General features: G+C 52.8%; 1 protein-coding gene across 3 annotated transcripts in view; it reads right to left on the bottom strand.

Annotated features, from left to right (window-relative positions):
* Positions 1 to 458: 458 nt before the first annotated feature.
* Positions 459 to 12,679, bottom strand: part of Cdc42bpb (CDC42 binding protein kinase beta) — a 96,308-nt gene continuing 84,087 nt past the window's right edge. For all 3 annotated transcript variants that reach the window (XM_041633486.1, XM_041633487.1, XM_041633488.1), the window contains 11 exons: positions 12,237 to 12,318; positions 10,688 to 10,904; positions 10,488 to 10,550; positions 8,626 to 9,225; positions 6,087 to 6,184; positions 5,916 to 6,000; positions 5,655 to 5,772; positions 5,424 to 5,541; positions 4,863 to 4,968; positions 4,702 to 4,772; positions 459 to 1,669 (listed from right to left, as the gene is read on the bottom strand). In XM_041633486.1, coding sequence (XP_041489420.1) covers positions 1,538 to 1,669; positions 4,702 to 4,772; positions 4,863 to 4,968; positions 5,424 to 5,541; positions 5,655 to 5,772; positions 5,916 to 6,000; positions 6,087 to 6,184; positions 8,626 to 9,225; positions 10,488 to 10,550; positions 10,688 to 10,904; positions 12,237 to 12,318 — 1,690 coding nt within the window. In that variant the 3' untranslated portion in view covers positions 459 to 1,537. The remainder of the gene's footprint in view (positions 1,670 to 4,701; positions 4,773 to 4,862; positions 4,969 to 5,423; positions 5,542 to 5,654; positions 5,773 to 5,915; positions 6,001 to 6,086; positions 6,185 to 8,625; positions 9,226 to 10,487; positions 10,551 to 10,687; positions 10,905 to 12,236; positions 12,319 to 12,679) is intronic.

The following is a 12,679-nucleotide window of genomic DNA, read 5'->3' as shown; positions in this document are numbered from 1 at the left end:
TCTGTTCTTGCTGTTTCATCTGTACCGGGGAATGAGCTCGCTGAGCTCTGAGACACTCACTTCACCCCTAACCCTGTGTGTTACTGGCTCTTAGTGTCCTCATCCACCAAGTTACTGGAGGTCTCTCTGCCCTCAGGAATGCTGACTCACGGGGGCAAGCCTCCTTTCCTGGGGCTCACGACACTGTCCTTCTCGTACCTTGTCCCCCTTGCCTTCTGCTGTTGCTCAGGCTGAAAGCCCAACTCTATCCGCAGAGGCCCCTTAGGGGATGTACAAGCCTGGCAAAGCGCCTGGGTGGACCGCCCCTTCCCTACCCACATCTGACTTGCTTGCCATGGCAAGTGACTTGCTGTCTCATGCTATGGACAGAGGTGCTGTGTGTATGTCCCTGGAGAGAGTTACCTGTGGGGCACAGTGGGCGACATCGCATTCAGACAAACCACTGAGAACTGTAAAACTGCCGTATTCTGCTTTATTGACAGGTAAGTTGTTCAAAAATGTTCTCACAATTCAATAATTACAAAGACTCAGACTTACATTAAAAAGTAAAAACCAGAGCTCCCAGCAGGTGCGTGCCCCAGTGTAAAGCTGGGGAGGGTGGATGGGGCAGGCAGGTGCTGGGTGTGACACGCAGGCAGGGCCAGCAGTGCCACAACCCTCAGTGCCGACTCGGCCAAGTGCACATCCTGAATAGTGTCACCAAGCATACCAACAGGCAAGGGAAGCCTGTCCAACAAGAGGACAAGACATGCCTGCTGCCACAGTCAACACAGCCTTCGTGGGCTGGGCCGCAGACCTGACCACTCAACACAGGTCACAGGGAGGATGAGGTTAAATACAGGTGGTGCTCGCGGGCCTGCGGTATGGGCCGATGTGCAGGAGTGTCGGGTGATTCTATGTGACTGACTGGGCTATTAAGCACAGAGGCTCCATGCAGGGTGAGGGGAGAGGGAGGGGATGTCCCAGGGCCTGGGGCATGGCTTCCCAGGCTCCAGCCGCCTCTGAGCTCAGCAGGCCATGGGCTTGCCAGCCCCAGTGCTAGCCTGCGGCAGACTGCAGATGCAGCGGGGGCATCTTGTGGCTGTGGCCCGGCATGGACTAACAGGGACACAGGCAGTCAGCAGGACAGCGGCAACTGTAGGGCTAAGTGAACAAAAGTGCCACAAACTAGCCTCTGCCTCCTTGACACTGGGGTGACGCACGCACGACTTGAGTCTTCTAAGGTCCTTGAGACAGTTTCAGGAAAAAGGGAAGGGCTTGAGGCCACACCCCCAGCATCTGCCGAGGAAGCCCATGGGTCAGGGTGGTCCTTCATGTGCAAACGGAACAGTGTTGCCTTACGGCTGTGCAGACAAACACATCTGGTCGATTGCCACTAACAACGTGGCACAAAACTGGTCATTATAATAAAGATTATTTTATCTATCTACAAACTGATTCTACATCTCCTTGGACAACACTGGAGGGTCAGCTCAGTCTTGGCACTGACATTGGGGCCATCTGGGCTCCCAGGCCCTGCACTGCTATGCTGGCCGCCTCAGGCATCACAGGCTGGCTGTTCCAGGCCTTCCATAGGGAGCTGGTTCCGATGGGGCGAGTTGGGGCTTGGAGGGCCGCTAGGGTTGGAGCTATTGGATGGAGTTGAGTGTTTGGTGGAATCGGAGTCAGGCTGCCAATGCAAAGAGAGATACGTGAGAGGCAGGTACGCTCTGGTCCCTGGAGTGAGTGCGCAGGCTGTCTACAGCCTCAGCAGGGCCCCTAAATTCACAGGCGGGCACATCCACTGACCCTGTACGCTGAAGCCAAGGGAGAAACTCTAGGGATAAATAGACGGGAACGTCATCGGGGTCAAAGGCTGTCATCAAAGCCTATAGCTACCACAGTATGAGAGAGAAACAGCTTCCCTGGGGTTAGGGACGAGAACGACCTCCTGCTTCACTGCACAGGTAGTGGACATAACACCATTTACAAGTGACGTAATCCTGCATACATCAAGACTAAACCTGAGCTACAAGTGAATTCAGCAGGCTCAGGGCTCAGTATTGACACACAGCAACAGACCACATGGAAACCAGACAAGTCAATTCACAAGAACATTGAAGATAACAGGCGATGTGTACAATCATAAACCACTACTTAATATGGCTGGAGAGACAGCTCAGAGTGTAAACTGCTCTTGCAGAGGAACCAGGGCTGGTTCCCAGCACCCACACTGAGCAGTTCACACTGTCTCTAACTCGGGCTCTGGTGGATCTGGCCTGTGCTAGCAACCACACCACAGAGAACAATAAAGGAGACTCAGAAAAATGGAAAGACGCTACACTCACAGACTGAAGTATTATCAAGATGGTATCGATTCTCAAAGTGGTCTGCAGACATAATGAGAGCTCCTGAAATTCTAATGGCCTTTTTCAGAAAGGGAAGTTACTCTAAAGAACAAAGCCTGGGTCTGGTGACTCTGGTCTCTACTTCCAGCTGTGATCAAGATCTGTGCAGAGAAGGAAAGCTGCCTGGGGACCTCACACTTTGTGTCATAAGCAAAATCCAGGCTGGAGTTGAGGCTCAGCAGAAAAATTCCCAGTTTAAAAAAATAAAGTCAAGGGACCCATGTCCCAAAGTCTATGACAAAGCAGCAGAGCGACACTGAAATCAGCAAACACACAGACGTCCACGCAGCCACAGCTGAAATCAGCAAACACACAGACGTCCATGCAGCCACAGCTGAAATCAGCAAACACACAGACGTCCATGCAGCCACAGCTGAAATCAGCAAACACACAGACGTCCATGCAGCCACAGCTGAAATCAGCAAACACACAGACTTCCACGCAGCCACAGCTGAAATCAGCAAACACACAGACGTCCACGCAGCCACAGCTAACGACTTAAACAAGGCTGTCAAGGCCATCCAGCGGGTAAGTACGCACCCTACAACAGCTGACACAGGACATTTACATGCAGGGGCTACACTCCACATACACACACACACACACACACACACACACACACACTGCTAAGAACGTAAACATTGGACGGAAACAATGTAACCAGTATTAGTTTAGATAGAATATCAAAAGTGGGTGTAACAGTTAAAAAAATTTGAATTTTGCCCAAATCAGTAGTTTTTATATGTCAAAAAACACCACCAAGAATGTGAAACACGGCTGGAGAGATGGCCGAGTGGTAAGAGCACTGCTGCTCTTGCAAAGCGCCTAGGCTTGGTGCCCAGCACCAACACGGTGACCCACAACGATCCGCAACTCCACTTCTAGGAGATCTGGCACCCTCTTCTGGCCTTATTGGGCACCATACACACAAGCAAAACACTCACACACAAAATAAATAAAAACCAAAACCACAAACCACAAGAAAAGACTGGCTTCAACGGAGAGCCAGCGCGTCACCCAGCATGCTCATCACCCAGCATGCTCGTGACGGGTGAGGAAGGAGGGAGGGGTCCCTTCTCCAGTGTGCACTGGAGAAGATGGCTAGCGTGGTGAGTCTCAGGTTGTAAAGGGAGCAGGAGAGTGGCCATGTCAATCGCCACTTCCATGTTGGGTGGCTATGAGTGACAGGCCAGCTCCTCTCTTTCCAGAAAGACCTAAGTCACATAAGACACGTAGTTCCTCAAACCTCAGTGCTAGATGTTAGGTAAAGTCCTAGCTCATCTGTTTCTCATCCCCATTCCATGGAGGGAAAACTGAAGCAGGGGCCACTGTCACCTCCCAGGGCATGCAATGCTGCTGCTCACACCCTCACAAGTGTTCTAGAAGGGAAGGAAGCGAGGTGACCAGAGGAGACTCTCCAGGATGAGAGCCAGGTTATGCCGTATCCACACAGAAAAACATGACAGAAAGGCCAGGTGTGGTGGCACATGCTCAGAACTGGGGAACAGGAAGACTGGCAGAGCAGAGCTTTTCTGGGCAAAGACAGATCCTGTCAGGAAAAGCAGAGATGAGCAGGGCCCATGACGCTCACACCCTTTCTTTACTGAGCACTCCAGGGGCAGGGGCTGGCAGATCTCAGCAATGAACTCAAGGCTAGGTCAGCACTGAGTTCCAGGCCAGACTGGGCTATCTAGTGAAACCCTGCATAAAAGCAACAAAACTCTCGCAAAACATACTAAAAGTCCAGAAGTAAGTGAGGTGGTGCCTGCCTGGAATTCCAGAGCTCGGGAGACCCTGCTCGGGACAGTCTGTTAAGTGTGACCACCTAGGCAGCAGGGCATGGAACCCCCAACCACTGAGAGCAGGGCTCACTCCTGGAGAAGCACTGAGAGCAGGGCTCACTCCTGGAGAAGTCAAGGTCGTCCTCAACTACACAGCAGTAAACTTGAGGCCAGTCCATCTCAGAGGGCAGAGAGGTTCAAAAGAGGGGCGTTTCTGGCAGAACCTCACCCCTAGGTGGGGTGTGTGCCTGGTGACCCCACAACCTTGGCCACACTGCTGCACGTGGACCTGTGACTCAAGTCAGACAGCTGCCCATCCTGGGCTGCCCAATGCTAGTGGGGGTCTCTGTGCTCAGGCCATTGTATTCCGGAGTGCAGGACTCCAGGGGGGCTCAAGACTGCACTCCCTGCTGTATGGTGCTTTACTAGACCCAGTTCTCAACCAGCGGGCCCTGGGGGTCACAGGTGGTGATATGCTTTCTGCTCTGCTGGCCCTGTGTGGCCACAGCGGTCTGTGCTGGGATAACACGTACCTCTCTGTCAAAGTCCTGGTCGGGATCGGACATGCTCCTCAGAGGCACGCTCACTCCAGGCTCAGACCCACCTGTGGACAGCGACACCTTTGACCTCAGGGAGAGGTCAAGAGGAAGACAGAGAATGGAGTTCCTACCCCAGCACCTACCCCCTGTGATACCTGATGAGGGCCATGAGATGTAGGGTTTGCTCCTGGACGGGGGCTGCCGAGGGGGACCCGAAGGGGCAGGGCCCTGCTTCTCCTCCTGGGCAGGGGGTGCGGCACTCTGGGGGAAGAGAGGAACACAGAAGAGTGGTACATGAACACAGACAGGGACCACGGTGGGGTTGCCACAACGGGATGGTAATGAACAGGCCCTGGATGTGGCTTCTGACCAGTTAGAGCTAAGAGTGGAAGGCAGCTATGTTCACTACTGTACCACCAATGCGTCTGAGCCAAGAACCAGCAAAGGCAATTGTAGAAAAGCCTACAGAAAACACTGTATAAAATGAGGACACAAAAGTTGCTATTGTCTCACACAAAGGAGTTAGACAGCAGTTCCCTAAGGGACACAAGTGCACACAGGGAGGTCCCCCATACAGACACCCATCTCGGTACCAAGGCATGATTCAGACAACACTGTGAAGGGTTTCACAGGTCAGCACAGAACACTGAGGCAGGACAGGCACTATCTGCACAGCAGGGGATGGAGCCCATGCCCACAGCTGGCTGAGCACGCACCAGAGGCAGGTCCATGAGCACCTGCATCCCATCCCCGGGGCCCATATGAGCCACGTGGTTGAAGTTGGTCGGGTTGGATATCATTTTGGATCTCAATTCTGGGTCTCTGAGCATCTCTCTGCGAAAAGGAAACATTTGAGAATCAGGAATCTGGAAGCATCCTCTGGCTCTGGCCAGCCCTTTACTGCACATTCATGGGGACCAGGGACCCGAAAGAGGGCCCCGCCTCACCGCCGCTGCTGCAGCCGCTCTTCTTCCGGAACTTTGAAGACAAAACGCCGTTTGCTCCGAGTCCGCAGCATCTGCTTCTTGCTGTTGTCCGAGGTATCGGGCACATTGAGGACAGCTCCTGTAGGAGAGCAGGTCACTAGGCTGCTGCATGGAGGGGCAGCCATACGTGCGGAAACGGTCACTTCAGACTGACCAGAGCAGTGGGATAGATGAGGCCCGTGCTCTGTTTGAGGGAAACTTCCCACCTGTGGGGAAGCTCACCTGAGAACTTGTTCTTGAAGTAGATGAGGCGTGGGGGCTCACAGCCCAGCAGGTTGAGGGTACCATCAGAGTTCAAAGGTCGTATCTGTAAGAGTGGAGGAGACCCATCATGTGTGTTACCAGGAATCAGAGCAGACAGCCGCCCTTGATGAGACCATCACGCTCTCTTACCCTCCGCAGGCCGATGGTCTGCACCCACTCCATGGTGCGCACGTCAAAGACGTCTACCCCGTACTCGCTGTACACCGTGACATGGGAGGGGCTGCAACCTGGTGCAGATGAAGCAGAGCAAGTAAGCGTCGAGTTCCACCCTCACCTGGCCTCTCAGACCACAGTGGCACTGCCAAGGTGCAGGCGCACGGTGCTGCCTGTGGTGGGGCTTACACCAGCCACCTTCACTTCAAAGTCACCTGTCCCACTGCTTCCACACCTCAGCAAGATGTTGAAGTTGATTTACAAAGTCGCCTCCTCAACTCGGCTCTCAAGAAACGAGCTTGGCGAGGCTCAACACCTGTTAAGTTCAGGCAGGGACCGTGGGTCCCACATTGCCAGGCAAAAGCTTCATTTTTTCCTCTTGTACACATATGAATCATTTACTTGCATGTGTATTTATGTTCCGTGTGCATGCAGTGCCTGAAAAGACTGTAAGAGGGTGCCAGATCACCGAAACTGTACTTACAGATGGCTGAGAGCTGCCTTGTGGGTGCTGGGAACTGAACCCCAGTTCCTCGGAGAGCAGTCAGTGCTCTTAACCACTGAGCCACCTCTCCAATCCCCAAAGCCTTCTAAAATGATGGAAAGAAGGCAGGTTTCTGGGTGAGTATTCTGGAGACCTAGACCGACTGCTCTGCTCTGGCCATGACTGGGCTGTGAACACTTCACAGGAGGGACCCTGCAGTGGGGAGGACCCGAGTGACCCTCTCGGAACACACTCAAAGCAGCATGGGCACGGGACGATGCCCCCTCCTTTCCCAGCTGTCTGCTGGGTTATGACAACAACCGGCACACTACACTGTAGATACATGTCCATGGCCCCTGAGCTGTGAAGCTGAGGGAGACACAGCAAAGCCCACCTGAATGGCCTGCCAGACACCAGGAATGGATGTCTACTACTGAGCTATGCTGCTGCTGCTGGCCAGCCACCGCTAGAAACCTTCAGTGTGGAGCAGGAGGGCCGTAGATCCCAGGCTGACTGCTGGAGGCCTCTGCCCTAAGCACTCACTGGAATACGCTCTAGGAGCTATGCAGCTAAGGCTCTGCCCATTCCAGCCAGGTGCAGTCAGCCTAGGCAAGCCAAGGTACTGAAGCCTGGAGCTGGCCACCAAACCTGTGCACAGCACTCTCTCTCTCTCTCACACACAACCCCACACGCTGGTTTTGATACCATGCGCAGAGGCTGGCCCTCAATCACCTCTAAGATGACAATGCCCCACATGGGAATGGTGGGGCAAGTGCTCTTACTTGTTGAATATATGGGACTTCACTTCTGATCTGTCAACAAAGGATGATGTTCAAACTGAAAAGTTTAAAGAAAACACACACTAAAGAGAACTCAGTGGAGGACGTGTGCTTTTGAGCTGGACAGACTTGCAGGCTGAGGGCTTTGCACCTGTCTCTGAGACAGGACGAGGAGGCACCACGGGCACTGCTGTAGACAGGCTCTCAACAAGTACTTCTCCACCCTAGTTCCTTAACTTCTTCCAGCTCTAAAGTTGACCTGGACTCTGCTACACATGGGGCTGAGGAGGAGGACTCATGAAGGTGGAAAGGCAGGAACACCGGGTTCTCATGCTAGTCATTCATGTCCAGGATCACAGGGACACTGCACTCAGGGACCTGAGTTACTGGGAAGAAAAATGAAATTCTAGAAGTAAGGAGTGTATGGCACAGAGCGCTGCACTGGCTGCTGTAGAGACCAGGACAGGGCTGTCCTTTCTGGTGAGCTGCCCAGGCCTGCCACCCTGCTCCAGCTTCCTGGGTGAGAAGGGTTCTCAGTGTTGCAGTGCACAGATTGGTTATCAGCCATGACAGCTCTGGTGTCTAGCTTGGCCACACCAGCGAGAAGTCAGCCTTGACTTTTTAGTTGCTCACCATCAAGGAAACATGCCATTCCCTCCTATCCCAGCAACCTCAGATGCTTCATGCCAAAACCAAGTCTGTGCCTTGCTGGTCGCAAATTCTTCACTGCTTGCTGCTGACTCCAATTCTATGATGGTTGGGCAGCCTTAAAGCCATAAAGTGCTCGGCTCTCCCAGCCTTACAACTTCTCAAACAAATCACGGTGTCCCAGCCTCTGCACAGCACCACACACACACGGACTTCTTACTGCAAATGACCTGACACGGAGTTAAGTCTCCTGGTGACCGAAACCCCTGTAGCTTTATATGGTCCTGTGAATTCATCTACTATGGGAAATGCCTTTTAAAAGAAGATTCCAGGTTCATTTCCTATTCACGGTGCCTTTCTGCCCAGGAGGCCTCTTGCTGTCACACACTGGAGGAACAAGCAGAACACCTGGGAGGAAGTCTGCTGGCCAACAGCACAGGCCCAACCCTGACTGCACACTGCCTGCCTGTAGACCAGCCTCGTCACTCTGCTCCTTATTCTCAGCTGGGGGACTGGGAGACAAACCAAAGCAAACAGAATGCATGCCGACTGTCCATATGAGAAGCAGCAACAGTGATATGGCAACAGAAAAACATATACATACTACAGGCGACAGGAGCCGCAGGCCACATGAGCTCCTGCATGCGTGACCTCCGGCCTTGAGGGTCCACGTACAGTCCCATGTGGCTGAAGCAAAGCAGGTATTCCTCACTTTTGAGCTCCACAGCACAAAGGGCATCGAAAGACTGCTGTGAGAGGAACGCAAGCGAGGGATCAGTGGGATTTACCAGGTCTAGAGGCTGCCCGTCCCCCTGGATGCTCAACAGAGAGAACCCAGAAGGGTAGCCAACACAGAGCCTGTCCTTGAACACGGCCATCCACTGCACGTGTCCTGGTGCCACCAGTTCATTGAACTTCCTGTGGAAAGGTTTAGTTCTCTGAATCTCATAGCAAAGGATCAGTCGCTTCACGGCTACAAACAGGCAGGTGGACGAACTCTTCCTCAGTGTCCCTGTTGCTATGAGTTGGCAGCCTTTCGTTTCGGGAAGCTTGATATCAAAGTTGCTTGCTTCTGCTCCATCAAAGGAGGACCAGGGGTAGAGGTGCACGTGGTGGTTTCGGCCACAGAGGAGGATGATGATCTTCTCCTTGGGCGCCAGTTCGATCTGGTACACTTTCTTGCAGTCAGCAGCGCGGACAATCACTACAAGCAGAGGGTGCAGGTGACTTGCTCTGGCTGACACGAGAGCTGCCCTTGGGTTCCCTAGCAATCCTCCCACCACAGCAAGACCCAGAGCCAGTGTTGCAAATGCCCCTAACAGAGACATAGCTTGTCTCAGCTTCCTGACAACCTTGTCCTGTACTCAGTGTGGCCGGTTCTAGTTGATACAAAACAGTAAGCTCCTGTGGACTGGATCTGGAATTCCCAAGCTCATGCCCACTCAAGCTAGGACACTAGCTGGCTTAGGACCTCAGCCACTTTCCCTGGTCTGGAGCCTGAAGGACACAGCTGCCCGCTTGCTCTGGCTACTGTAGGCTCTGGCTCCTTCTCTCAACAGGAAGTGACTATGGAGTGGGGAAAGGCAGGAAAAGCCATCTTCCCTGGCTGGCAGGAGGGACCAGGAACTCTGGGAAGTTTCAGTGACCCAGCATCACTGGCTCTCCCGAGGGGCTCTGTGACCTACCACCTATCCCATTCCCTTTAAAGAACTCAACAGAGGCTGGATGTGGTGGTGCACACCCTCAGCCCCAGCACGGGAAGCAGAGGAAGGTGGATCTCTGTGAGTTTCCAGGTCAGCCTGTCCTACATAGTGAATCCCAGGATGGTGAGGTATGTCTGTCTCAAAAACAAATAAGCGAACAAACAAATAAAAAATAATTCAATAGAGGGCCAGCAAGGTGGCTCTGTGGGTGCGGGTGCTTGCTGCCAAGCTTGAAAACCCGAGTTTGAGTAACAGGACACACATGGTGACAGGAGAGCCAGCTGCCTCCGGTTGTCTCCTCACCCGTCCTTGTGTATGTGCACACACACAGAAACCAATCAATCAAAAATTAGCTGGCCAGGCGATGGGGGTGAACACCTTTAATTACAGCACTTGGAAGGCAGAGACAGGTGATCTCTGAGTTCAAGGCCAGCCTGGTCTACAGAGTGAGTTCCAGGACAGCCAGGGCTACACAGAGAAACCCTGTCTCAAAAACAGACACATAAAGCGACCCAGCAAATACGTTCCAGGCACCTGTATGGAACACCTGCTGTACCAACTGGAAATCCTTTCTTTCCACGTCCTGCTAAGTCCTCTGCCACTGCCACTCGACGTACATATCAGGAGGTCTTTTTTGTTTTACAGCGCTGGAGTGGGACCCGAGAGCCTCACATTCTCACACTGGGCCACACAGTCTGAGCAAACCCTGAGCCCTGCTGAAGGCTGCAGCAGTCAAGCGGACTCCAGGTGCCCTTCTACTCACCATCTCGGGTGAGCTCAATGACGTAGAGCCCCTCTTCCAGGCCGACTGCAATCCTGTCTCCATCTGGGGAAACACCACAAAGGTCCTGTGAGGCCAGACCTCCTTGTTCACACGGGACAACCGTCCACATACAGATGTGGACCACACAGCCATGCTCGGAACCTGAGTTCCCAGACCTGAGAGGAGCGCTACAGACATACCCACGATAGCGGCAGCGAGAACAGCCTTGATGAGCGGCAGACTGCTGTCATAGGCCTCCTGAGCGACGTGCACCACCTGGCTCCTCAGCCGGTTCTTATGGAGGATGGCCTGCAGTCCTTCAAGGATCCCAACCCACTTCCTCTTCTCATTCTCGTTTTCCGTCAGGATGAGCAGTGAGCTGGCCTTAGAAGGTGAACCTAAGAGAGAGGCCGTCACCTTCATGAGAGAAACAAAACAGACAAAGCCATGAGCTGCCAGCCAGATCAGAGCAGGGACTGTGCTGGAACCACCCAGCCACAAGGTCACAAACTGGATGCTAACAGGCTCAAATCCATGTCCCTGCTTTGCCCCACAGACCACCAATCTCTCCAGCTGCCAGCTGGGCACCGGCAGGGCAGCTGACAAAGCGGCAGTGCTGCAGACACACAAGTCCTTCCTGGGCAGATTCAGTTCTCTCTGCTCTTGTCAACACCATCACATAAACACGCATTCTCAAAGTGCTCTCTTGCAGCACTCGGGAGAGTGGCAGAGGCAGGGGGATCTCTGTGAATTCAAGGCCAGTCTGCCATACACTGGCCACATCCACATGGAGTACACAGTCAGTTCCAGGACTAAATAGAGACCTTGTCTCACAGAGAAAAGAAAAGCTTCCCTGAATAACTTTATCATGATGGTGTGTCAGGGAAGAAAGGTCTCCAGCAAGGGCTCACTGAGCACCATCAGGAACTGGCAGGCTCGACGGCTACAGAACGGTTGTCACTCTGAGCACAGAAGGCTGATGATTTTCTGCATCGTATGGAAAAGGTTGTTTCTGAATAAAAGTGTGATTCAGTAAAAAACAACTCTTGAGTCCTAGCTTTATGGTCAACCAGATGTACCTACAAACAGTCCTACTAGGAGTGTGTATTTCTCTGAACAACACTCTTCCAGGAGTATCCTGGGGCTTTAGCATACAGCACTCGCTGGGAGCACAGACTTCAGCTTAGTCAGAGAAACACAGACAAACCAGATGTAGTCATTCTAGAATGTTTTCTGTCTTACTCAGTGAGAGCCAGTATGCCAGGGAGGGGAAGGGAACCTAAACAAGACCCTTCTCACAGATCCATGAAGTCCTTCAGTGCTAACCACTGTGGACAGGGTAGAAGGACCGCCATGGAAAGCTCCTCATGAAAGACAGGCTGTGGGGGGAGGGGCGCAGTGCTCAGCGAGGGTCAGCTGCACAGGAAGATGGCAAAGGAGGAACAGGGGAGGGGCCACTAGAGATAGTCCTTAGAGCTTGCTGCAGCACAGCCAGATGCTTGAGAATTGATGTCTTTTTTGTTTTGTTTGTGCTTTTTAGAGGGAGGCAGGGCCTCACCATGTAGCTCTGATTATCCAGGAACTCACAGAGATACGTTGTCTCTGGCCCTCCAGTGCTGGGATTAAAGGGCATGTACCACTATGCCCATGGTTTCTGTTGCTGTTTTTAAGAACTGCTGTCTTTTAACAGTGTGATTTATTTTAAAAAGGATGTCTCACAAACAGAAGTGAAGTCAGAGAAACTCATACCCTGAATATACATGGAATGTCTCGGCGTGTTGCATGGATGACATCTGAGGCCAGGACTGAGCTCACGGAAAACTCGTCATCTCTGGCAAGAAAGAAACGCACACAGTTCTGGGAAAGCTCTGCAGATCGGCTGCCACATTTTCACAACCTGTCCCAGCATCTGAACGGGGGGACACTGAGAACGGGGCCCCCGCCTGACTCCCATTGCCACAATGTCCCCCAGTTCCAAGTTCCACATCTTATTTCTGGCTTGTCCTTGGTACGAATGGGTAAAGCCTCATTAACTACTGGCCAACAAGAAGCAGAAGGTGCTGAGTTCAGATGGGAATGCCAGCTTGAGTTGTCCTGGCCAGGCTATAGCTGTGGTGGTCTGAATGAGAATGGACTCCAGAGACTCACATTTCTGAATGCTTAGTCACCAGGAGTGGAACCACTTGGAAGGA

Source organism: Microtus oregoni, unplaced genomic scaffold, assembly GCF_018167655.1.
Source record: "Microtus oregoni isolate MIOR12 unplaced genomic scaffold, Mior012 000043F_ref0000047, whole genome shotgun sequence".
NCBI lineage: Eukaryota > Metazoa > Chordata > Mammalia > Rodentia > Cricetidae > Microtus > Microtus oregoni.
Note: the sequence above shows the minus strand (reverse complement) of the source record. Positions and strands in the feature narration are given on the sequence as shown.